The following is a 26,275-nucleotide window of genomic DNA, read 5'->3' as shown; positions in this document are numbered from 1 at the left end:
CAACTATGGCTATAAAGATAGTGACGTCATAGCTTAGTGGTATGAATCTCGGTCTCCAGAAGATCCAGGTTCGCATCCAGTGGGAGCAGGAAATTATAACATACTTAATGTATTAGTGTCAAAGATGAAAGAAAACATCTATGACCCCGTGTGAACTCCCCCGTGTGAACACCCCGTGTGTGTGTGTAGCATAAAATATTCAACCAACCAACCCAAATAAAGAAATATGTGTGGTAAAGAAAACATCTTTTTAACAGGCATGCAAACTTAGTCCGCAAATGTAGCAACGCATCTATAGTATTCTATAGTAGACATGATGTAGGACTCCAATAAGATCTGCAAAAATATATTCAATCTACCTATAGACAGCAGTAGCCAACCGTCAGGTGGACTGCACACTCCTTTACTATTTTTATATCATAAAAAAATCTAGCTCAAATCTACATAATCGTTTATCACATTTAGTATCAGTCTGGGTACGTTTGCTACTTTGATTACATAAAAACAATATCTTGAAACTTAAAACAGTGTTTTATAGTATTGAGCAATTGATGCTACGTAATCATATAGAACCTGCCGTTATCGTGCAGTTATCTTATTCGGTTATTGATAACTTATCTTCAAGGTTCATATTACGTTGCAGAAAAAGAGAATAGTGATGAATCATTGATTTTTACTATCTATTTTCCAGTACCTTGAATTCGTTATTATCTATACAAAATCTTTAGTTTGAATACGGAATAATAATATTATAATTATGTTTCCTGCATAGCTGCAAATATGCATTTTATATTAAATATTTAATTACCTTCAAAGGTATTAAATACTTTCGTAGATAAATCATACATAATAAAATTGTGCATGTTTTTAATAAAAGTAAGAATTTTACATTATTTGTACAAGTTGCGTTCGCATTTATTTATTAAACAAACAAAGTATTTGTACGGCTTAATGGAATACTGATTAATTATTTTATAATAGTAATGAATACTAAAATTGTAATGTGAGACATAAACAAAAATTAAAAAGAAGCCTCGAAATGGTTTCTAAATTAATCGTTTTGAGGCTAAACTTTAGGCAATTGCTTGACCGAGAATCGAACCTAGTCCCTCTTGGTAAGCCGTGTATAGTCCGCGTAATGCTGCTAGTCCGCTCTTAATATAGAAATAAATTGCGTCGCCAAAGCAAATTGTATGCCTACACCTGCTCCCAACAACTTCAGAGCGGTCTAGCAGTTTGGCGAGGACTATATCACTATTTTATACTGGTCGGTTCGTTTGTACATTTTTATTCTACAAACATTAACTTAATAACATAAATACACATGTGGTAAGTATCGTAAGTACTAGAACCCTATAAAAATCAACTTTATTATTCCAGGTACTTAAAATGTATGCTTGGGAACCAAGTTTCGAGGACCAGATACTTAAAATAAGGAATAAGGAAATGAATGTGTTAAGACAGACGGCGTATTTGAATTCTGCTACATCATTTATTTGGTCTTGTGCGCCCTTCTTGGTAAGTAGAACGAACCTTATCAAGTCTAGACACATCGAAACCAAAAACTTTACAAAATTTAGACCATAATTTTTAATATTCAGAGGTTAAATGTTGTACTCGAGTCATAGGCGGACTTCGGCTGATAAGATCTACTCGACTTGTGTGTTACCAAACGTTTGGAGTCTGCAAAGACATCTTAGGATATAATATCTATCAATTTAAAACTTGTTTTAGACCAGTGGTTCTGAATAAGCGTTCCCCATACCACTGATGGCCCAGCAGCCCTAAAAGTCTGAAATTTATAATAAGTTACTTCTCTTATTCGTGAACAATTTTATCTTTTTCTATGTAAAATTTAAATATATCTGCTCCTAAATACATAGCGACATACATACTTACATATTTAATGATATACGGACAAACAATATGTTAAATTTGTACATGTTTTCTACATTAATCTTACAAGAAAGGTTAAACATCATTATTGTTAACATTTTTGTCTTTAAATCGATGTTACATAATTTCTGGTATAAATTGTCAATTTCAATCTTTATTAAGATATACATTGGATATATTGATGCTAATTCTAACATTATGAGGCAATTAAATCAGTGTTGTAATCGTTTATCATTGATTAATGAGTTGTTAATGTTTATATTGATGTTGATAAAGTGTATTGCCTAATAACATCGATTTATGACGCTAATAGCGTGGCCGAGGCGTTATCTTTATTGTAAAAGTACTTAGTTTGTTTGTACATTAAGTTTGTGTTTGTGAAAGTATTATCAAGGCGATTATAATTGTGATGCGAGATCTTTTATAAAAAAATATATTTTATTTCATAGTTTAAGTATATCTTGGCATAAATCATACTCTGATTAAGTTTAAAGATGCGACTAATTGATGAAAATCTGATTATCTGATCTTATTAATTAAAATTTCTTTTAATTATGGTTGGACTGTAACAATTGTTGTGGATGTTTTTACCATATAAAATATTTATAGGGGTACGTACGTCAGTTTGATCAAAATTGGTCGTGTATAGCCAGATACACTAATTACGATAATTAAAACGCGTCAAAAATTCGAGCGGATTCGCGGCCATAGAACGTATGCTAAGTGTAATATTTTAATTATCTAATAGATGCTATGGTTCAATGTTACTTGAGGTTCAAGACCAATAAAATTCTAAAGTTTACATCGTCCTCTCGAGATTAACCATGCTATCTATACCTACGGTGTATATTAGTCATACATACATATATACCTACTTAAACGTACTAAAATTAAGTATTAAGTAATGTTGTGCAATTGAAATAAGTCTCTATAGCAACGTCGCTATTGTGGCGAAGGAAAATCTGAGGGGTATTTACTGTAACAAGACCGCAATAGCCATTGCGCAAGGGAAGTACCGTGGGTGCGCTAGAGATTTAGGACCCTGTACATTTGTGTACATGTCCGGGATAAAATTGGGATATTCAAGGGTTATTAGTATTTTTTTTTTTATAATATAGGAGTAGCAGACGAGCATGCAGTCCACCTGATGGTAAGTGGCTACTGCTGCCCATGGACATCTGTAACCAACCCCAGATAGGATTAGATATACCTACCTGAGGTCGGCCACAGATGCGCTGCTACCCCTGAGGACTAAGCTGGAATGCCTCGGAAAAGTATGTCTCCCTTACCGCACCCTTCAAAACGGAACACAGCAGCGCTTAACACTGATGTTATTAGACAGAAATAGGTGTGGCGGTGGTGCCGCCGGAGTCGAACCACAAAGGGTTCTACCACCTTTTAGTAGTATAGTAGTATTCGTGGCATTGCCCGTGCACCAGGCACAGACGCTACACCTATTTCTTGATAGTAACAAGAGCACTGAGCGCTGCTGGTTTCAGGTTTGAAGTGTGCGGTAAAGGAGAGAAAATTATACAATGCGTTCCAGCTTAGTCCTCCGGGGGTATAAACTAAGAATTTGGGACCAACTTCTCACTCTCACTGTAATCCTATCTGATATGTGAGGTTGATTATTAATAGATTTATGGGCCGCAGTTTCAAATATTCTTAAATAGTTTGATTTTCATAGACAAAAATTTAACCGTTTTCTTTAAAGCTGAAAATGTCAAATATGAAATATCAGTAACCAATTCCAAGTAATGCCTCACAATTGAAACTAGTTAACGTTATTCAAACGTACTTAACTGCCGCAGTTGACCTAATTGTACCGAAATGGTTTAAACAACATACGAGTAAAATACTACTCCATTGCTGTAATATCTAAAAGAAAATTACAAAATTTTAATTTTGATAATAAGCTATAATATTTTTTGTTCAGTAAAATAAACCTCAAAGTTTAAATCAAAAGTTAAAATAGAATAATATTTTTAATTAATTAAATACATGATAATTATTACTATTGTATAGTAAAAAATCTCATTAAATCTACAAAACCATTTCTCGTATAAGAAAACAATATCTACACAAAACATTTCTTATTAATTATTACAATATTACATAAAAAGTAATGATATTTTTTCAGATTATAAAGAGTTCAGTTAAGGTGAAAATATTTTTTCTCCATACAATAGATTCGCAGTTAGAATATATCTAAATTTAGAGATCCGAGAGATAGTGGTTATAACAATGGTGTGACTTTCGCAGACAAAAAGCTAGTGTGTAAAGCTAGTATACACAAGTAAATAGAATCAAATTGTCTGTCCGTGATTTAAAATCGGTTATCTTAACGAGTCCTAATCCGAATCCTAATGATGTATTAGGACGTTTGATCTTGTATCTGAATTTGTTAATTTTGGAAACGACTGAACCTAATTAGGCGGTCTTTTAAAAAAAACTAAAATTTACACAGCGACGTCAGTTTTGAAAATTGAAAACATTTACAGGACTGCCCTTCTGATTCATGCAGGGAAGGTCCTATTCATTGCATTACGATTTTTATCGTAGCCATAATCGAGTACATCCCCGATTATTAACTTATAATCATTACTGAAGTAATAAGTGGTTTGGTGTAGGAAAACGAAGTGTTTGCTATGTCGACTCCAATCATTATTGTCCATTGTCGTTTTTCCATGTATACGGCCGAGCGCCAAGGCCGGACTCAACCACACTGAACAGTAATTTGTGTATATTCAATGTATTTTATTCAAATGAATCTATCAAATAAAACTCCATACATTCAATTCACTATTCTCCGACTGGCTTTGTAAGTATATTGAGAATACAGACGATCATGACGATTCATATAGTTAAACATAATAATTATGTTTATACAAATGATTACTTTTAATCACTCATCATAGTTGATGATGATGGACTATTCAAGGTTGTTTTTAAATACTCTAAAAGTCGATCAGCACGCTTGTTGTTAAACCTTTTTATTAATGTTAATCGTACAAAACATTAGGCAACAACATTAAAATAGCTTAATAGAAAACTATGGCGATGACGTTATCAAACGTTGGACTTTGGCGTTTGACCGGCTTGGTTCTTACTCTCCTTGGATCCACGCACCGCATCTCGACATGCAAAAGGTTGCTCATTATTGAACCGTACGTCTATAAACACGCTTACAAAAATAAAATAAACCAAAAAAACAACATCTATCTGTTTATGTATAAAAATAACTCGATATTTTTGTTCAAGGTGACCTTCTTAACATTCTTCACATACGTGATTTCTGACCCAGAGAACAATATTCTGAAACCAGATACAATTTTCGTGTCGATGTCCCTATTTTACATAATGCACTTGCCGTTAGGTTTACTTCCGCTCATCGTGGTCTCGGCGATTGAGGTAGAGCTACCAGTGTACTCGCACCTCTTCACTCGCAGGCTATGGTTCTTTCATAGTGGGAACTCACGGAGCGTTTTTCTCCCGCCTCCGTCGCGGATGTGGAACCTCTGCTAGAAATATGAACATTTAAGTAATTGACAGTTGCCGTTTTCACTGTTTAACTGCCGTCTGCGGTTTTCGGTGTAACGGTGGGTGACTTATGTCGATCTGTAGTCTCATGACTGGAAATAAAACAGCTATACCGCATCCGTGCGCGGAGGCAGAAGGAAGATGCTCTGTAAGTTCTCACTCTTAAGGTGTTCAAGCGGGCAATGTTCTGATGCAATCAGTGTCGCAGGTCCTAATGACTTCATAAATACCACTATATATTGGTAAAAATACGGAAGATCTTGACGTGTTTCGTTAATTTCGTCAACCTCACATACACTATTGCATCAAAATATAGCCCGATTAGGAAAACGGATTAAACATTCTGTACTAACCATTTATTCATTTACGTGACGGAATGGCCTTGTCTAGAATAATGTTTCTTTAGGATATAGAATAAGAAGATAGGACATGCACTAGTAACTTCTGTTTTAACCTGTGGATGTAAGACATTGAGTACTCTGGACTATGGAGTGCTTAATGCCCTGCACGATGACGTAACCTTAAGCTGTTAGCAAGTTATTTTTTGATGTGATGTTTGCCGAAATTACATAACAAACTAAAATATAAAATTAATAAACGCAACGAAGTATTTTGTCGTTTTTCTTGTCACGCGGGTTGATGTCTAGCAGTTGTTTTGCGTTCCCCGTGCGTGTGGCTTATGAGTGACATGCATACGGACCAGTATCACGCGGGTCAAACACGCGTGATCGGAAAAGGGCCCTTATACACCAGCGCATTTCACTCAAAAAGCAATTTTCTAACAGTTTCTCTTTATAATAATAATCTTGTTAGATATCATATTTACTGGCATGGTGCCGTAGGTGTCGCTGATGTCATTCGGGTGCTTTGTTCTGGTAAACGATACAAAAGTGCTGGACTCTAAGACGGCTTTCGTTGCGTTGTCTCTTTTCAACATCCTGCGTTTCCCGCTATCCATGCTGCCTAACGTAATATCGAATGTTGTACAAGTAAGTTTTATATATTATATATCTGTGTAGATTCGCCGTGTGCTGCTTTATGTACTACGAATTTAAATTGCAGCTGTTATGAATTAGATTAGTGAAACTGTAGTAATGACTAGTGGTAATAACATCAGTAACCGTAGTTTAAGACCATATTTAAATTTCAAAACATGTTAATAATGGAATGAAATTCTTTTAATGGCATGGGTGAAGGAGTTGTTAAATTTGTTGATTAGAAGATAACATAATATTTATCAATAACAAAATAACAAAAAAGCTAGAACGAAATGCCACCTTTGGGATTGCCAACTTATGTATAATCTGAGAAGGCTCAATGTCTGTATAAAAGGATGTAAAGGTATTGCGAAAAAATATCCGATTTCGAGTACGCGAATTGTAAAATCGATAGTTTATAGCGCTCGTCTAAGTGCAAATCGTGCGGGCAGCGGTCAACACTCAACACTGTACGACCAAAACACGATGTTTTGAATGCTATCGTGAGAACCTGTATCGAGTTTTCCTAGAAGCTCCGCTTTAAGAAGTATAGTATTCCATAGTTAAAATGTTTGTAGATTGTAGAGCGTATCATCTAGCGTTGCCTCGTGGCCGGGATTCATCTGCAATGTTTTGTGATGTCCAGATTCCCGAAAGTTTGCCCAGATATTTTTTCTTCCCACTGGCAACCCGATTTTCACCTAATTAGTGTCGATGTATCATACGGGATAGTAGGACTCCAATCTTTATTTGTGATAATACATAAACTCAAAACATATTTTTCATTAATATGGAATGAACAACAAGGCCTTTCATCATATCTGACATATAACATAATCGTTTAGCAAAGAAGATATTATTTAAATGATTTATTACTCGGATTTGAAGCGGTATAATTAAATACGAAGTCTTATTTTTTCGTGAGATACCTTCATAGTTGTTTTTTAATAGCTATGGTAAATACCAAAGGTGGCATTTAATGATTTTCCTCGTTGAAACATATTTTATTTTAATATAGATTTTTCATTTGTAGACGTCAGTGGGCATAAAGAGATTGAATAAGTTCATGAACTGTGATGAGCTGGATGTGGACTCTGTGGAACATGATCCAAAAGAACGTGAGTATTTCGGATATATATGTATTTTTTTATATTTCATGTACCATATCTTATATACGAGTATTATTTGTATGTATGTAGTTGCAGGGATAGCTTAGTAATGTTACCTTCGACCTCTCTTACCTCAGGTCAGAGGTTCAAAATCAAGACACCTTTTTTCAAAATTATGTGATTATGAAATGAAATTATGAAAAATATATCCTGTTATGTTGAAGGAAAATATCTTTAAGAAACCTACATAAATACCCGAGAGATATTTAAAGAAAAACATATTTAGGATTCACACTTGGTCAACATAAGAATATAGTCTAAACCGTTCTTATTATGTGAGGTGACCCCTCTACCCACCCCTACCCCTACCCCTACCCACTAGGGACAGTAATTGATTGATGATTACATGGATGATATTATTATTACCTTTATACCGTATTTGGCTACTTCTATGTTCCTAGAAGGCCGTCAGTATAATTTTCCACGTGTTAAGGAGTATATGTGTGGGTGGAAACTGGAAATAACGACCTTTTGACGCTTCGGTAGAGACATTAAGTTCCGGGTACAATTTTGGTCTAATACACAGCTAAATAACTTGTACCTGTTCGGTTTAGCAAAAAACAGACACGTTTGTCATATTAACCTCCACACTTCAAAGTTAATTTTAACTCTAATTTACATCATCGATGTGTGAATCGCAGCTTGCGTATCTTTTTCATTTAGGATTTAGATTATGACACTAAATATTAATTTAGAAGCTGCGACATATAACATAACGCACAGTGAGTTTTTAAAACACATAGTAATTTTGTTAGTGACATCAAAAATTTAGACCTCAGGGGTAAAATTTAGACCTCAGGGGTAACTTTATATCTGTAGCCGACTTCAGGCACATCTTAAGTCTTACGTGGGGTTTATTACACAAGTATCTACATGGGCCGCAGTTACTTATTGATTACAGATGTCCATTGACCCCAGTGTCTCTTAACATCAGGATTGTACGCTCATTGAAATAGATATTTTAAAAATCCATTTTTATGTTTATATTCTTGGTATTTACTAATGTATTATATGATATTCTTTATATTTATATGTTAAAAATAAAAAATATGCACATTCACATACGCACATACACGCGCGCGCACATTCACACACACACACACACACGCACATACACACACCTTTATAATATTTACTTATACGCACAAAAACCCAGATTATATATATTATTTTAGTAGATGTGGATTTTATTAAATAAATAAATACATAAAATATCATATTATTTTTCCGTGTGTTTTTTGACGCATAATAAAAATCACCCTGTACCTATACTGCTACTAGGTATTGTTATTGCTACTCCCATTAATATGTGTACATGTTCGCATGTAGCGGACCCGCTGGTAATCGAGAACGGTCACTTCTCGTGGGGCGACGACGGGTCGGAGCCGGTGCTGCGCAACCTGAACTTGCGCGTGCCGCGCGGCAGCCTCGTCGCGGTCGTCGGCGCCGTCGGCTCCGGGAAGAGCTCGCTGCTTTCCGCCCTGCTTGGAGAGATGAATAAGCTCTCAGGACGCGTTAATGCTAATGGTGAGAGACGTCAGGTCATTATGTGATGATACGTTGCTAACGGTAAGAGACGTCTGTCCATGTGACGTTACCTCTAAGTGACATCTGCTAAGATGTAAAAAGAATAGGGATGCGATTCTAAGATTCTATTTTTTGGTGCAAAGACAAAAAAATTAGGAATGGTAGTCTCAGAGGCGCCCCTTCATTATGTGACGTTTCCTATAGGTGACATCCGATATGTGACAAAGATATGAGAAGACTAGGAGTGGCGATCTGAGATCCATTGATTGAATTACAAATGAATTATTACTTACTTTTATGGTAAAGGAAAACATCTTAAAACGTAGACTTGAATGAAATATATAAAAAATCTCGAAGGTATATGAAGCCTTCTAGTAGCACTTTACCAGTGTTAGTAGACTAAGTCCTAAATTCACTAATGATTTTTCCACAGGCACCGTGGCGTACGTGCCCCAACAGGCGTGGATCCAGAACGCGACGTTGCAAGACAACATATTGTTCGGCAAGCCGCTGGACAAGAGCAAGTACAACAACGTGATCAACGTGTGCGCGCTGCGGACTGACTTCGATGTCCTACCCGGTGGCGACCAGACGGAGATTGGGGAGAAAGGTGAGGATCCTCAGAAATAATGGAAGTATAGAGTAAGCCTACTTGAGATTTTGAGGGTGGTAGAATCCTTTGTGGTTGAACCACCGTCAGACCTATTTCTGTCTAATAGCAGCAGTGTTTAGAGTTGCTGGGTTGTGGCTTGAAGGGAGGGGAGGATAAGGGAGATATACTTTTCCGAGGCTTTTCAACCTAGAAGGTGGTAGAACCCTTTGTGGTTCGAGTCCGGCGGCACCACCACCACACCTATTTATGCCTCATAACAGCAATATTAAGCGCTGCTGTGTTCTGGTTTGAGGGGTGTGGTAAAGGAGATATACTTTTCCGAGGCGTTCCAGCTTAGTCCTCAAGGGTAGCAGCGCATCTGTGGCCGACCTCAGGGAGGAATATAATCTTACCTGGGGTTGAATACAGATTTCTTGTTTATTTGTCAGATTGTTTATTACTTCAATATTTTAGAAAAGGTACAAACATTAGCACAGCTCATAACGGTCATAAAGGTTATTTTTTCTCTTTAGTTTCTCACACACCTGTTATAACCGTTCATTGTTTATAAGTGAATCGAGCAAGAATACATATAAGAAATATGCGGTACTTTGTATTGTTTATCGGTACTAATCAACTCGATGTTCAAAAACTATTACCGAGAATATTTGGTACTTAGTGTATTTTTCCATTTTGACGACTTAAGTAGAGATAGATCAACATGTATTAATACTTGGTAGGTAAATTAAATCTTGTCCCTGTAGTTCCGGGACTAGAATAGGGCTACGGTATCCCCTGCTTGTCGTAAGAGGACTTAAAGGGGGGCTTCCGAGGCATCACTTGGAGGACTCCGGTTGCGTTTTAGTGCGGTAAAAATCCCACATAACCCGGCGTCGCTCCCACGTTGTCGGGTACCTTTTGTAGGTTTCCCCCTCGAAAAGAAAAAGAAGGTAATTTTAATCTATCGATTACAATTATTTTCGATCTGTTAAAGCTGCAAATAGATTTACAAAGCTACAAATAGTTAGTCTAAGAGAGGTGCTCGTAATTTCCTTTCACTGCCACTTTTACTGGATATCATTTTGCACCACTAAGAGTGGAAGAACTATTAAATAGTGTATAAGTATTCATAAATTATTGATTATCGTACAATGGGAAATGTAGGAGAACTAACTTCTTAAGCCTATGATGAGCTATGATAAGATTATGTTTTCGAAATTATACTTCTATTGGGGCATTTGGGGAAAATTATGAGTGATTTTGAAAAAACCCACATCTAATATGGACACCCACTCAATAGGGAATTGCTGTGAGAATTGTATGCGGTTTTTTTTTCTAAGATTTAGTTACATGATAATAGACTATGCTAACATAGGAAATGAACGTCAGACACTTTGCGGCTCTTGTAAAGGTTAAATAAATATTGTTGAATGTACAAGTATTAAATCAATAATACAATTATTATAATTTATTTTCCTAAAAGGTTATTTTGGATTGACACATCATGATTGATTACTCATATTGTATTTAGGTACTTACTTGAAACTGTCGCCTGGCAGCCTTACAATAAACACTAACTGGAGACCTTAATCGCGGTGTTATTTGCGCTAAGTGACTTATTTATATGCTTTAGTATTTGTATACCATCCACGGCCGCAGGCCGAGAGTCGAGCCAGCTGAGACCTCAGTGCGCGTCGGGGAAACGGATGTCTGGATAGGCAGGTACATGAAGTACCTTGGCCTAATACTGGACAGCCGCTGGTGCTTTGACGAGCACTTCGACCGTCTCGTCCCCCGAATCCATAAGGTAGCGGGTGCTATGCATAGACTGCTGCCGAATCTCGGGGGACCAAAGTAAGAAGTCCGCCGCCTCTACGCGGGTGTGATACGCTCGATTGCGCTCTACGGTGCGCCGGTATGGTCGGACAAATTGTCTGCCAGCCGGCGCCGTGCGCGGAAACTGAACTCCGCGCAACGTATGATCGCAATCAGAGTCGCCCGTGGTTATCGTACCATATCGTATGAGGCGGCGACAGTCCTGGGGCGGTGTCCGCCCCTGCACATTCTGGCGGATATGGACGCACGGGTCTTCCATAAGATCCGCGTCCTCCGTCAGAGGACTGAACCCTTCGACGAAGAGATGATCGGAGCACTTCGGAGGAGAGCCAGATGGCGCGCTCTGAGGTGCTGGCGCGAACGGCTTCAGGAGCCTAGGAACATACGCCAAAGGGTGGTTGACGCTATCCTACCGAACTTTCGGGCCTGGCTGAAGAGCAGGGGTAGAGTGATCTACCGCCTTACTCAGATACTCACCGGACATGGCTGTTTCGGTGAGTATCTGAAAAGGATACAGAGGGAGGAGACGGCCCAGTGCTATCATTGCGGGCACGATGAGGATTATGCACAGCACACGCTGCAATACTGCCCAGCGTGGGAGTCGCAGCGGCGGATCCTCGTCGAAAAAGTGGGACTTAATCTCTCTCCGTCGGCCTTCGTCGGGGCGATGGTTCAGCGTAGCGAAGCCTGGGACGGCATGATCACCTTCTGCGAGGCAGTCATGTCCGCGAAGGAAGACGCCGAACGAGCAAGGGAGCGCGCTGAACCCGCTCGGAGGAGGAGTCGCCGCGGGCGTACGTAAAGGCCCCAGGCGCTGTGTCCCTGTAGTTTCGGGACCAGAATAGGGCTACGGTATCCCCTGCCTGTCGTAAGAGGCGACTAAAAGGGGGCTTCCGAGGTTGCGTGCGGTAAGAGTGGGAGCTCGAACCGCTCGGTAAGCCACCCCGGGAAGGGCGGCGGTATGTGTGGTCACATACCGTCGTACGCACCAGATGCTGTGGCGAGCGTCAAGCTCACCTGGGCAGAGCCCGACGGGGCAACGCGCTAAGAGGACTCCGGTTGCGTTCCTTTGGAGATCCCTGAGCCCTCTACGCAGCGCTGAGGACGGCCACCGGGGGGGTTTTAGTGCGGTAAAAATCCCACATAACCCTGCGTCGCTCCCACGGCGCCGGGTACCTTTTGAAGGTTCCCCCTCGTGAACAAAAACAAAAAAAAAAACAAAAAAAACCATTACAATCTATTTATATATATTTTGGTAGTTTCTATTCTAATTTTACTTATAAAATAGACGTTTTGAGAAAGAGTAACCTTTCAATCCGGCTTTTGTCCGTTTTTACAGACATCGCCTAAACTGTGTCTGATATTACCAAACATTTTATATCGAAATCAATATGTGAATATTATTTAATAGCATAGGATATGTCATAGTAGTGCCTCTAAACTTTAGAGTAGCGGTATAGTATTAGATTTCATCATTACAGTTATGGACGCACGATGCCGAGGCCCCAAACAAAATTGATTTTGACATCGCCACCTTCTTAGTACTCATGACTGAGGGTCGTGAGTAGTCGTGACCATCAAGAACAGCCTTGTCTACGATAGTAACTACTGGGTCCAAAAATATCTGTTTCCGTTTGAAACCAACCTTAACAATAATAAAAAATAATTGAATTTGCTTTACCGGCTTCGGAGAATACCGGCTATAAGAACTGTGATAAGTGATTTCGAAACACAGTGACAAGTTATTTATATTGAGTTAAAGATCAAAAACGTAACTGAGGTAAAATTTAACGGCTCTCTTCTATACCTAAAATAGATGCTAACAAACCAATATTTCTTTTTCAAAGTTTTCAAATATCTTCATGTATGTTGACATGTATAATTAACTCATTACCAGTAATTATGTATTCATTAACGCACTAACGATTAACACTAATTAACAGGTATCAACTTGTCGGGAGGTCAGAAGCAGCGTGTGTCGTTGGCGCGCGCGGTGTACTACGACGCCGATAACTACTTCTTGGATGATCCTCTCAGCGCCGTGGATTCGCATGTCGGAAAACATATCTTTGATAAGGTAATTTATATTTTATATTACCTGGCTAGCGGGCCTATACAGACGTTGCACGGCTGTCAAAATAGATCTCGACAGCAGCGCTATCTAGCAAATTTAAAAGTATACTATCTAAGTTTCTAATAATAATCTCAGACACCACTCAACCCATTTTGAGGGTTACTTGCTATCAGTAGTGTTTCCTACTATCGCATAGGAACGCTACAAAATTACACAAAAAAAAAACATCTCTGTAATTTTTATATTTTTCATTTCAACGTCTTATTTGTAAAAATAACCCTTTCACGGGTAAGAGCGTCCCATACCTGGGGGAGTTCCAGGGCGTACCGCACGTATGCGACCAATAGCTTCATTGTATCGTTTGTTATCCAAACATAACGAAACCAATCCAATTCGAATCTCAGGGCTGCTGGAAGAGATTTCTTTTGAAATAAACAGTCCTTTGTACTGTATTTCTGTTTGCTATTATGATAACTTCTATGTGTACAAAACCTTATGAATAAATAAAATAAACAAACACGGCAGGCGATAGATGCCGAGGCCTCAAATAAAATTGATTTTGACATCGCCACCTACTGGATCCAAAAATACCTGTCTGGAACCAAACTTAACAATAATAAATAAACGAATGCGGCAGGTGATAGGTCCGAACGGGTTGCTGAAGGGCAAGACGCGCGTGTGGGTGACGCACAACGTGTCGTACCTGGCGCAGACGGACCTGGTGCTGGTGCTGCGCGGCGGCGAGGTGTCCGAGGCGGGCAGCTACGCGCAGCTGCTGGACAAGAAGGGCGCCTTCGCGGAGTTCCTGCTGCACCACCTCAGCGACGCGGAGCGGACCTCGCCCGAGGGTGAGTGTCATTTACTTTAATCTTAGCCACGCTTAGCGAAACTCGACCGACACGAGTATACTTTGGAGTTATTCAAAACTATAGAGCGAGCGTAGTGAGAACAGTAGGCACACGTGAGAATATCAGAACTACGCACGGTATAGAACGAACAATCATCATTAAAATTATCGCAGTAAGGTAGGTAATCTCGTTGCTTTAATAATAAATGTCGTAATTCAAACAGATAGTCGACCGAGTACATAACATAACTAAGATAAACAACAATAATTATGATTTGATTTATAAATGTATTATAAAAGATATATTTTATTTTATTATAATTTTTATTATCTATTTCAGAGCTGGATGACATCAAACAAGAGTTGGAGAGTAAATTGGGTTCAGAATTCCAGAACAAACTACAGAGGGCTCGGTCTTTGTCCGAAAGCACGTCAGAATCAGAGCAGCCGGCTTCTGGTAAGTTACGATATTTTTATAATATAGAAATAACAAATAACTGCATTCTATCTCATGTTTAGTGAGCACTTCTACGCATAGACATGATTACTGAAGCTTAAAAATATTGAAGTATTACCTGTGGTTTTGAGACAGTTGTGATGCTGCCGCTAAGGACCAACTCGGAACGCCTTGTCTCCTTTCAAATCAGAAAATCGCAATACTTAATATTTCTATTATAAAACAAAAAAGTTTGGTGATGATGCCACCGATATTGAAAAATAAAATTGAGCACATACAAATCAGCGCACCCGGAGTGTCCGTACAATCAAATTTTCATTTATTTTTTATATATTATTAAGACATCTTTATTTTTAGTATTTGTTTTTGTAGCGGCCACCGTAATATATATTCTGTAAAAATTGCATGTTCTTATCAATTATGATTCAAGAGATAGAACCCTGTGACAGACAGACAGACGGACAGACAGCGGATGTTTAGTAAAAGGGTTCCGTTTTTACCGTTTGGGTATAATACCCTAATGAAGTGTACCTAATGAAGTCTACCATGTAGGGACACCATGAGTATGTGTGTTCTCTACATATATGTAACTCTGTATTGTCTGTAATTAAACCGTTTCGCCAGTCACGGTATTGTCGGGCTGCGGACGGTCGTGTCATAAGACCTAGCAATAAATTTATTGGAAGATCAGTATACCTTTTAATTTGACCTACTAACCCACATTGTACCACATTTAAAAGCAAATAAATGAATATGAACATGAATTTGACTCCTGACACCGTGCCTCAATAACCACACTGTGTGCAGGCGACCGCGCGGGCAGCGTGAAGCGCCGCACGCCCGAGGCCGCGCCCGCCGACCTCAAGGAGAAGAACAAGCTCATAGAAGCTGAGAAGACTGAGACGGGCAGTGTGAGTTACATTACACGTATTATTATAATGTGAATTGTGTTTGTTGTTATTATTTTTACACTAGTTGAGTGACGCGGTCACACCCGCGTTCACAAACTGCCTCGTATCTTAACGTATTTTGTCCAATAGCCAGTAAGAAATTAAGAATACGTCATTCAATCATCAGTATTTGGTTCACTATTTTTGGGAATGGGGCGTTTGTGTCGTGATTACATCTGCTATATTTATTGATTCTCTATTTTTTTTAATTCTGTGAAATAAAAAAGCTAATCAAAGCTATTGACACTAAACTGGACTTACATAATATTTGTGACGTACCATAAATTTCATCATTTTTTTATAACATGAAAATTAGCCTAAATTTATACATAAAATAATCAGTTTTTATAATTTTTGATATCATTATATGACAATATTGGTTGTACGCAGGTGAAATGGAGCGTGTACAAGCACTACCTGATGAGCGTGGGCATGTGCGCCACCACGCTAACGGTGCTCATGAACCTGGTGCTGCAGGTGTTCCAAGTTGGCTCCAGTTACTGGCTAGCGCTGTGGTCGAACGACAAAGATATGGTAATTTCACTAAGACTTCGTTACATATTCTTATATATAAAATTGTCGTGTCACAATTATAGTTACCGTAATCCTCCGAAATGGATTTACCGATTTTCACAAAATTTTATATGCATATTCAGAAAATTTGAGATCGGCTACTATCTACTTTTTATACCCCTAAGTGGTAAGGGTTGTTCGACCTGAACTTTTTTTTATTTATATGGCAACACAACGTTTGCTGGATCAGCTGGTACTTTGTAATATCTTTGGAACCAAGGTCATGAACGCAGCGTGCTGTACAAAATGAAAGGTAGCTGTTGTCACGTAATGAAAAAGTATTATGCCTCCTACATGCTAATTCCTCTCTCTTTATATTATAGGAGTGTGTGCGTGTGACTATCAAGATTTAAGCAAAAGAGCACCGTGCGCGGCTGATTGTGCAACGTGCACACGTTTGCTTTAATTCACGAATGTTTTTTCATGCGGTTATTCATCCATAAAGTTTAATAATTAGCAATTGTGATTTTTAATACATCGAAGCAAATAAAATCGAAAATCAGAGCATTTCAATTCTACCTGTTGATTTTGCATTGAAGGCTGTTTAAATTAATATATTATTAAGAAGCTCACCAGGAAATTATTTAAAAACCAACTTTTTATAAGCCGAGAACCTTAACTTTCCTAAATAAATTAACAGAAAAACAATAAAACGCAAGTGAGCAAGAAAAGTGGCAGAGTAATGTTCTTTACAAAGATCGGAAAATAACTACCCAGTAGACGATCTACAGTGCCCTTTTATACGCCCACTTAGTTAATACCCTCATTTGACAATTAAATTTCTGTACTCTTACAATCATTCCTAACAATATAATAATATACATTTTTTATTAAATACTCGCTAACCCGGCAAACTTTGTACCGCCTCAGAATCTATTTATGAAATATATTTCATATTTACTCAACTTTTAAACCTTCCGTGGACTTCCACAAATAATTTAAAACCAAAATTAATCAAATCGGTCCAGCAATTCTTGAGTTTTAGCGAGACTAACGAACAGGAATTGATTTTTATTTTTTATTAAATATTACAGGTTGTGAATGGCACCGTAGATAAAGAACGACGGGACCTATACCTCGGCGTGTACGGCGGGCTCGGCATCGGGCAAGGTAAGAGTTTAGCAACGATCATCCAGTCTGGGTTGATGGGTCTATAGTGACACCAAAATATCAAGTTTAACCATAACTGGTTTATAACATTCCGACCAAAGGTGATCTATAAAATGTATACTGTCATATAATATGGGATTTGGACATGTGGGTATATAATAACTATAAAGGAGTTCGATTCAAAATTATTTATCAATTTATTGGCTTTTGTGGTCTATGCTGTCTATACAAATTAGCACTACTGTGTACATATTTAAATACTTATTCGTCTAAACTATAAAATCATAAACTAAATTTAAATATATTTTTAACAAATTATCTTCGTTAATCATAAATTGGCCTTTATGTCTTACTTATAAAGTTTGATTATCATAATTATGCACGTTTGAATTGACACATATATATTTTTGTATTACAAATTATAATCAGATTGCTAATATATTAACGTATTTCGATGTTGCAGTGTTATTCCGTTCAAGAAATGTATGGTTTTATTGTGTATTTTGTTTATTATATAATATATTCAGTTGTGATATGTAAATGGGCTGCTTATGAATAATGAATACATTGTCTACATCTATTAGTTATTCAGCTACTTTGCCGTCTATGATTTTCTAAATGCATGAACGTTTCAAATTCATATCCTTCAATGTTCATTTTGTGAGTAAATGTGCTACTTGCATGTATCATTTTCGACGAGATTTCATCACTTTTTCAATTATTTACAACTTTTATTACTATTTTAATGGCATGATTTTATTATTATCAATTGTTGATTATATTTATTGTGGGAATAACGTTGGTTTATGTGAAGCTGGTATGTCGTTACTATTAATTTTTAACTGTAAATTGAAATAAGACATAGACATAACAAGACGTACACATGATTTCATCTTTAATGATTCTAAACAATAGGTTTCGAGTTAGATTTTTTTTGCAGGAGCAAATATTTGTATTCTAGACAAATTTTTATTCCTGTTTCACTTATCAGTTTTCTTAGCTGTTGTTATATAATCAAAATCAGGTGTTAGTTTGGGATTATACCAGTATTATTGTGTAAATAATTTTGAAGTAGATAATGACATAAAAGGAAGTGAAGAGTAAATTTGTTCGTAAAATGGGATACGGTTAGGTACATGTGAGTACGAATCACTCGACGCTAGGAGAAAGTAACAGCTAAGTTCTTGATAGTACCCTCGCAATTCTTGTTCAGAAGTACGATAGGTTAGAGGCTAGGTCGACGATAGTACACAAGCATGTATCGCTCTGTGCTACGAGAGGGTATTAACTAAGTATCTGAGCGTTTCGTATTCCGTGATATAATCCGCGGCAAACTTGTAGTCCGCTCTGAATTTGTTGCGCGCAGGTTTAGTTATACTCCGTAATTCCGTAACGTAAGGGCACACTAACGCAGCTATGTACCCGCGGGCGACAGCGGGCAGCGGACGGGTGCCGGGGGAGTCCCGCGCTGACTTCATTCCGCTAATATGTACAATTTACTATTGCGACGCGACTCGTTTTCATATTCAGAGCGGACTAGCAGTATGGCGCGGGTTCTACGACAAGCGAACGACTAGGACCCGAGCGCAAATCGCTCGGCATTACGATAGGTCAGACAAAGGTAGCCTCGCAGATATAAGGTTAGCCGCAACTAGAGCTAGAGCTAGAGCAGTGTTGTATCGGTGTGGGGGCGTGGTGCTGCAGTGGCGGCGGTGTCGGTGTCGTCGCTGGCGCTGTACGTGGGCGCGCTGGCGGCGGCGCGCGCGCTGCACGTGGCGCTGCTCGGCGGCGTGCTGCGCGCGCCCGCCATCGGCTTCTTCGACTGCACGCCCGTCGGCCGCGTGCTCAACCGGTTCAGCAAGGACGTGGACGTGCTCGACAACGTGCTGCCGATGACGCTCCGCGGCTGGACCTCCTGCTTCTTCGCGGTACAGACGCACGCACACGCACGCACACACACACACACACACACACACACACATACACACACACATGCACACACACACACACACACATACACACACATGCACACACACGCACTCGAACACACAGAAATTGAAGCGCACGCACATTTATCCACACGCACACGAACACACAAAAATTGAAGTGCAAGCACATCCATAGTGCGCATACACTATACACATTACACACGCACGCACACTATACACACGCACGCACTCAAGCACACTAACAGCACGCCTATATAGCAAAACATACACGTATATACATACACACATGCAAAAGCAGACACATGATAAGCTAAAAACAAACACACATACACATTTGAAAAAAGAAAACTTTAAAAACGTGGTGAAACCAATACGGTTCTACGACTTTTTAAAGAAAATGAGAAACACACTCATACACATAGACGCGCCCACACAAGCACACACATTACACATATACACAGACATTAAACTAAATCACGTTCTTAAATGTACACACTAATAATGTACTAACAGAGAATAATAACACATATGCAAACAGCTTAAAATATTTTATTTCAGTACTGATTTCAAAGTATATGTAACCCAATAGCATAGTTATTAATATATAGAGCGTAGATTTTTTTTTTATATTTTCGTTATATTTAGTGTATATTCCTTTTTCAATTTTACGCCTGCTCTAGAAATGTTAAGGTGAAATTTATTTGCAAACAATTATTTGGGATCAGTTTTTGCAGTTTCAAACTTGTATAGTTGTAATGCCGCCGTAACTTCAGCTACTGAAAGCCAGGAAGTATTGTTATACTGTTGTTTTTACCCGAATGCAGATTCTAACTAGTGTGTTGCATGTTCTATCGAGGTAGTGATGCTGGATCACAGTACATCATCCCGCACTAGTAGCTCGCCCGCCCCGACCCGCCCCGGTGACGTAACACGTGGCAAACTCGATAGGGAGATCTCGAAAATTGAACAATATTCTGAACTCATTTTTCCACTACGCGAGATAGATAAGTCGCGAGAACAATTCGGCTTTGCATAGTCCTATAAACTGTTTTTATACGATACGACATACTCTACCAAACAATTAAATTAAATTAAATCAATTATAAGAATAAAGTAGGAACTTGGCGATAGCATAAGCACGACACGACACGTTTTAATACGACAATCCGTGCACTATGGACGCGCGTTTTACGTGAAAAATAATCTATAAACTGTTTGTGATTCATCTGGTTAAAAAAACAATAGGACGAAAGGTCGTGCGCGGTAAGTGATCGCAAATTGTGTACCATCGTGCGTAGTGGAAAAATCGTTTTTGTGTCCGTATTAGGCCACAAGTAACCATATCTGATGTTACATCGAAGATCGACTAATTGGTATTCAGGGTTTAAGTAGTATTTTATTCTATTATTCTTACCACCATATTGTTACGCCACTGAATAATCCCGTCGCAACTTATACTAAAACATTCGATTAACAAAACTCGCCGACCGGTATCGTAAATAATGTATTCATTATCAATAACAGCACCTGCTTAAAGTTTGTAACGACGTTCAGTCTTAGCGCAATTAGACGAAATAATTGTTCGACGGATTATCGATACACCGACAAAATACTTGCTTCTCAGCACGACTCCTCGTGCCATAATTCAATTCGGGCAGATTATGTCATGATATACCTCCATATAATAATATAGCCTTTAGAATTCTAAAACAAACGTTTGGATTATTACATGATTGGTCTTTGAAAACTTGAAAAGTTTTTTAAAAAAAGGTAGAAAACAGCAGCGCCAGCTATTGTATTCTGAGGGCGTTGCGCGGCGTGGATAACATTTCTGCCGTTGTTGCAGCTATAACGTCAGTTTTCACGGATTTATTGCCGTACTTGGCGTGCTGGCGGGCGGCGAGGGTGTTGCACGCGCTTTTGTTGAACCATGTGTTGAAGGCGCCGTTGCAATTCTTCGAAGTGACGCCGGTGGGACGGATCCTCTCTAGATTTTCTAAGGACGTTGACGTCGTGGATACCACGTTGCCGGCGCAGGCGATCGACGTCGTATATTGCACGGCCGAGGTAATGACGCACCTAACGCGGCTTGGCGGTTCGGTTTCATCTTGGTTGGTATAATAAATCTGTGCGAATATACAAGTTTTGAGTGCCTGTATGTAAGTTTTAAATAATTGCCATTTCTAGTAAGTCAGTTAATTTTAGAAATATCTGAACCATATCGGATCGAATTGTACATAAATGCAATATATAAATAAATGTAATATATATAAGTGAATATTTACAAGAATAACTAGGTTATAAATGTATGTGAAACTCTTAAACGTTTTTGAAATACGTATGTTCGTAGCGGGGACGCGTATACCCATATTCTGGCTCCCTTACTTGTCTGAGACTTCCTCGAACAGAGAGTAGTATTATTTGAAGCACCACGTGCATCTTGTTGCCTCTTTCCTATCACGCGGGATTGTGCACACGTGCGGATCTGATCCACATACGTGCCACTCGCATTTTATCGTTTGCTAAACCCTTCTGCCCTTCTGCTATGTAAGCCACATTCACATTGATGCAGAATTAATGGAACAATAGAATGTCGATGATCCGTATGACAAACTATAGTCTGATTCATAATTAGGTGTCCAAAATGTAAACAAAGGTGACCTATCAAGAAAATACGTTTCAAATGGTAGTTTCTTATTTTTGTCGATATTAAAATAATACAACAATAATAAAATTGTAATCTAAATAAATAAAGATTAATTCACATTTTCTAATATTTATATCAGCTCAATTTCGTTACATACAGTAATAATAATAAAAAACAAAGTTTATAGTAGAAAATTAAAATGTGATAATGGTAACACAATCGGAATCCAAAACATTTCTTGTGCAGTCATTTTTAAGTTTCGTAGTTAATATTATTCATTTTCGTGATTGTGATCGAACTCGAATGTTTTCTCGTTTACATAACGCGTTTGTTAAATTGTGTATATTTATTAATTTTAGTTTTTTGTTAAGTTTTTGTTTCTTGTTAATTTTGACAGTGACATTTCTTTGTTTACATTTTGGACACCTAATTATGAATCGGACTATAGGGCGAGAACAAAAAGGGCCCTTACTCTTTTATCTCTGCGTTAGTAAATTCCAAGAGTGATAGAAACAATCATAAGGATAAAATGGCATTTATATTGAAATTACAGCCAGACAATTCAAATTTGTTTATTTGTATGATAGAAATAGGTAATAATATATGTGTGTGTGTGATTTTTTGCCTAAGTATATTTATTTGTATGCTGACATAATTATATATATTACAACGAATATAGCTTTTTTGCAACACGTAATTAAATGTGTTAACTTTAAAAAGAATGTTTTAAAACATTTTTAAAGGTGTGTTTTTCTATGTGGTTTAGCTATAAACAACGGATTTGAAACTGATCCCATATAATTGTGTGCATTAATCATTTCGTACAGGTCTTTGAAATATTTGTTTTACGAGTTAAAGCTTTATTCAGTGGGAGGGATGTTGCTAATGTTGGTCGCGTGGGCCGCTGTAATCTCTGGTAACACTTGATGTTTACAATTGTTAATTTAAATTTTTATTGAGGCTTTACTTTTGCCATTGCTAAATATATATTTAAGTATATTATGCTAGATAAAATAGTATTCAAAAAACTGAGATCACATAACGCTTATGGTTTTGCAGCGTGATATTGTATAGGGGATATCGATAACCGATAATGACGAACTTTTAAACCGTTAATATTGATATTTCGTTTTGAGCACGTGATGATACAACGAAATAATAGCGAAATCAAATCAAAAAGAATGTAATATCCTTTTTTATGACATACATCAATATTCAAGTTTATCAAAATATTGATTCTGGCTGACTGGGTTAACATAAATAACGTTAATTTTATTAATTACTTGCTTTTAATCAGTACATCAAACATAAAATTAAAATTATTCTGTACATCGTCGAAATCTCATTTGTTTTAATACATCATTTATTTTATTATACACTTTACACATAACTAGAGATAAATAAAAGACGGTTGAACTAAACAAGCAATTTGTATACAGGTGCTAGGAACGCTATTCGTGATCAGTTACTCGACGCCGATCTTCATGGCGGTGATCGTGCCTATCGGGCTGGTGTACTACGTGATCCAGCGGTTCTACGTGGCGACGTCGCGGCAACTCAAGCGCTTGGAGTCGGTCTCGCGCTCTCCCATCTACTCACACTTTGGCGAGAGCATCACCGGTGCCACCACTATACGGGCGTATGGTGTTACTGACAGGTGAGCTAATTTTGTTTGAAGGTTTTGGGCGCTTCTTTGTTCTGGTTTGATTTGAAGGGTGATGATAAGACAGAGACACTTAACGATACTTTCCAAATTAGTCCTCGGAAGTAACAATGATGACTTGAAGAAGCAGAATTCTACTGAAGGTTGCATTGCGATTAACTATAACTTAAACCTTTTAACTTATTCTTTTTGTATGAATCGTCTCAGTGATAGTGTAGTGGTATGATTTTCGCTCGCATAATCCTAATCCTATCTAACTTATCATGAATTTTTGACACGAATTATATCGTAGAAAAACGTACATGTCTTAGACTTCTAAAAAAAATTTCAAAAACATGTGAAGTCAACAATCCGTTGGCCAATGTGGTGGACCATGCTTCTCAGAGAAACATTTAGCTTTATACCATAGTTTAGGATACCCGTACCAAGAAATAAGACAGTAATAACTTAACGATAACTAAGCCATAACTAATGTATATTTAATTTACAAGGTTCGTGGACGAGTCCGAGCGCGGCGTGGACCACAACCAGTCGTGCTACTACCCGAGCTGCATCGCGAATCGCTGGCTGGCCGTGCGGCTCGAGATGATCGGCAACCTGATCATCTTCTTCGCCGCGCTGTTCGCCGTGCTCAGCCGCGACACCATCGACTCTGGCCTCGTGGGACTCTCCGTCAGCTATGCGCTTCAGGTTCGTATGTAATAGATTTTATTGATACCCAACACGGACTTCAAACCCTTTGTGGTTTGACTTTATTTATTTATTTTTATTATAATATAGAAGCAGACGAGCATGCAGTCATGGACATCTGTAATCAAACCCAGATATAATTAGATTCCTACCTGAGCTCGACCACAGGTGCGCCGCTACCCCTAAAGACTCCTCCTTTATCCTTAAGCACCACCGCCTCTCCTATTTCTGCCTGCTAATAGTGTTAAGCGCTGCTGTGTTCTGGTTTCGTATGGTAGAAATATTTATACGATGTGTTCTTACTTAAACCCCAAGAATAGTAAGTCTAATCCTTTCTGGAGTTATTTATAATATAGACATCCTTAGGTGGCTATTATCACTTACCTGATGGTGTAAGTACTCATTTGTGTGTACTTTTACACACACAAGTACTACTATTATGTTTAATAAATGTGTATTTTATTCTCAGATCACACAAACATTGAATTGGTTGGTGCGAATGACATCAGAAGTCGAAACAAACATTGTCGCCGTTGAAAGAATAAAGGAATATGCGGAAACAAAACAAGTGAGCTTTTATATTTTTACATATAAGTATGAGTATGCTATCACAATTAGCTGTAGGAATGATTATTTCTTTTTACTGTTTGAATGTTTTTGATTTTTTTTTAGTATACAATGCGTAAAAGTATCCATTTTTCTTATGTAGTGCTTCAGTACTACCCGTCAGTGCTGTCATTCTGTATGTGTGTGCGTGATAATGTTACGGCCACTTATGTACTACGGCACGTCTTAGAAATCAGTATGTCATTATGACGTAATACCGAGCATTGGAGGGGCGGTCGTCATAGTTTTACAGTCAGTTCGAGCGTAACCTCTAACAGATACGCACATTCATACATTCACATGTACATAACGATGTTCCCCCGAGTAAATGACGCCCTTGGGGGAACATCGTTATGTACATGTAAATGTATTAATGTTGTGTTATGTTATTCGTGTATTATATAAACGCTTTAAATACTTTCTACACTCATAGCCCCACATTACGGTTCCCTGTATCATGTACACAAACACACTGACCCAGAAACAGAGACTCAAATCAATCATTTAGATATCTGTCTGGGCGGGGATCGAACCCGGGACCCTAAACCGGTATGGTGACTGCTCCGCCACGCGGATCGTCGATACATGTGCGTGTTTGTGGGTGGGACCATCGCTAACGTGTCCGTGTGCGGCGTGCAGGAGGCGGCGTGGACGATCGGCGCGGGCCCGGGCGGGGACTGGCCGGCGACGGGCGCGCTGCAGCTGGAGCGGCTGTCGCTGGGCTACCGCGCGGGCGAGCCGGCGCTGCGCGACCTCACGTGCGCCGTGCGGCCGCAGGACAAGCTCGGCATCGTCGGCCGCACCGGCGCCGGCAAGTCCACGCTCACGCTCGGACTCTTCAGGTGAGTTATAGGCCGCTCTGAAGTTGTTGCGAGCGAGAACACAACTACAAGCATATACTCCGTAGCAACAGTAAGGGCACACTGACGCAGCTATGTGCCGAGTGGGAGCGGGCGGCGGACGGGTGCCAGGGGAATCCCGCGCAACCTTCGTCCCGCTAATATCTATAATTTGCTGATGCGACGCGACTTATTTCCATATTCAGAGCGAACTGGAAGTGGCGCAAACTCTACCCCTCACACTGGACACTGATCTCTCAGCATGAGGATTTGGACTTTTACTACGCTAGTCAAGTCCATTACAGTAACTTTCTTAATGGTATAAGAAAATTT

General features: G+C 38.7%; 1 protein-coding gene across 5 annotated transcripts in view; it reads left to right on the top strand.

Moving 5' to 3' along the window:
* Positions 1–26,275, top strand: part of LOC140749699 (multidrug resistance-associated protein 1) — a 40,692-nt gene that overhangs the window by 6,331 nt on the left and 8,086 nt on the right. Inside the window, exons 8-23 of one of the 5 annotated variants that reach the window (XM_073082830.1) lie at positions 1,381–1,518; positions 6,279–6,425; positions 7,447–7,531; positions 8,912–9,109; positions 9,543–9,719; positions 13,481–13,614; positions 14,249–14,459; positions 14,799–14,915; positions 15,723–15,826; positions 16,256–16,399; positions 17,473–17,548; positions 21,344–21,564; positions 23,584–23,801; positions 24,299–24,497; positions 24,967–25,065; positions 25,743–25,945. In XM_073082830.1, coding sequence (XP_072938931.1) covers positions 1,381–1,518; positions 6,279–6,425; positions 7,447–7,531; positions 8,912–9,109; positions 9,543–9,719; positions 13,481–13,614; positions 14,249–14,459; positions 14,799–14,915; positions 15,723–15,826; positions 16,256–16,399; positions 17,473–17,548; positions 21,344–21,564; positions 23,584–23,801; positions 24,299–24,497; positions 24,967–25,065; positions 25,743–25,945 — 2,471 coding nt within the window. Of the gene's footprint in view, positions 1–1,380; positions 1,519–5,157; positions 5,308–6,278; positions 6,426–7,431; positions 7,532–8,911; positions 9,110–9,542; positions 9,720–13,480; positions 13,615–14,248; positions 14,460–14,798; positions 14,916–15,722; positions 15,827–16,255; positions 16,400–17,472; positions 17,549–19,252; positions 19,477–21,343; positions 21,565–23,583; positions 23,802–24,298; positions 24,498–24,966; positions 25,066–25,742; positions 25,946–26,275 lie in introns of those variants that run through there. The other 4 variants (XM_073082827.1, XM_073082829.1, XM_073082826.1 and 1 more) reach the window with 4 other exon arrangements.

Source organism: Epargyreus clarus, unplaced genomic scaffold (assembly GCF_041222505.1).
Source record: "Epargyreus clarus isolate Ecla_fem2 unplaced genomic scaffold, WU_Ecla_fem_2.2 ptg000018l, whole genome shotgun sequence".
NCBI classification, from domain to species: domain Eukaryota; kingdom Metazoa; phylum Arthropoda; class Insecta; order Lepidoptera; family Hesperiidae; genus Epargyreus; species Epargyreus clarus.
This window is presented reverse-complemented; position numbering and strand designations above follow the sequence as displayed.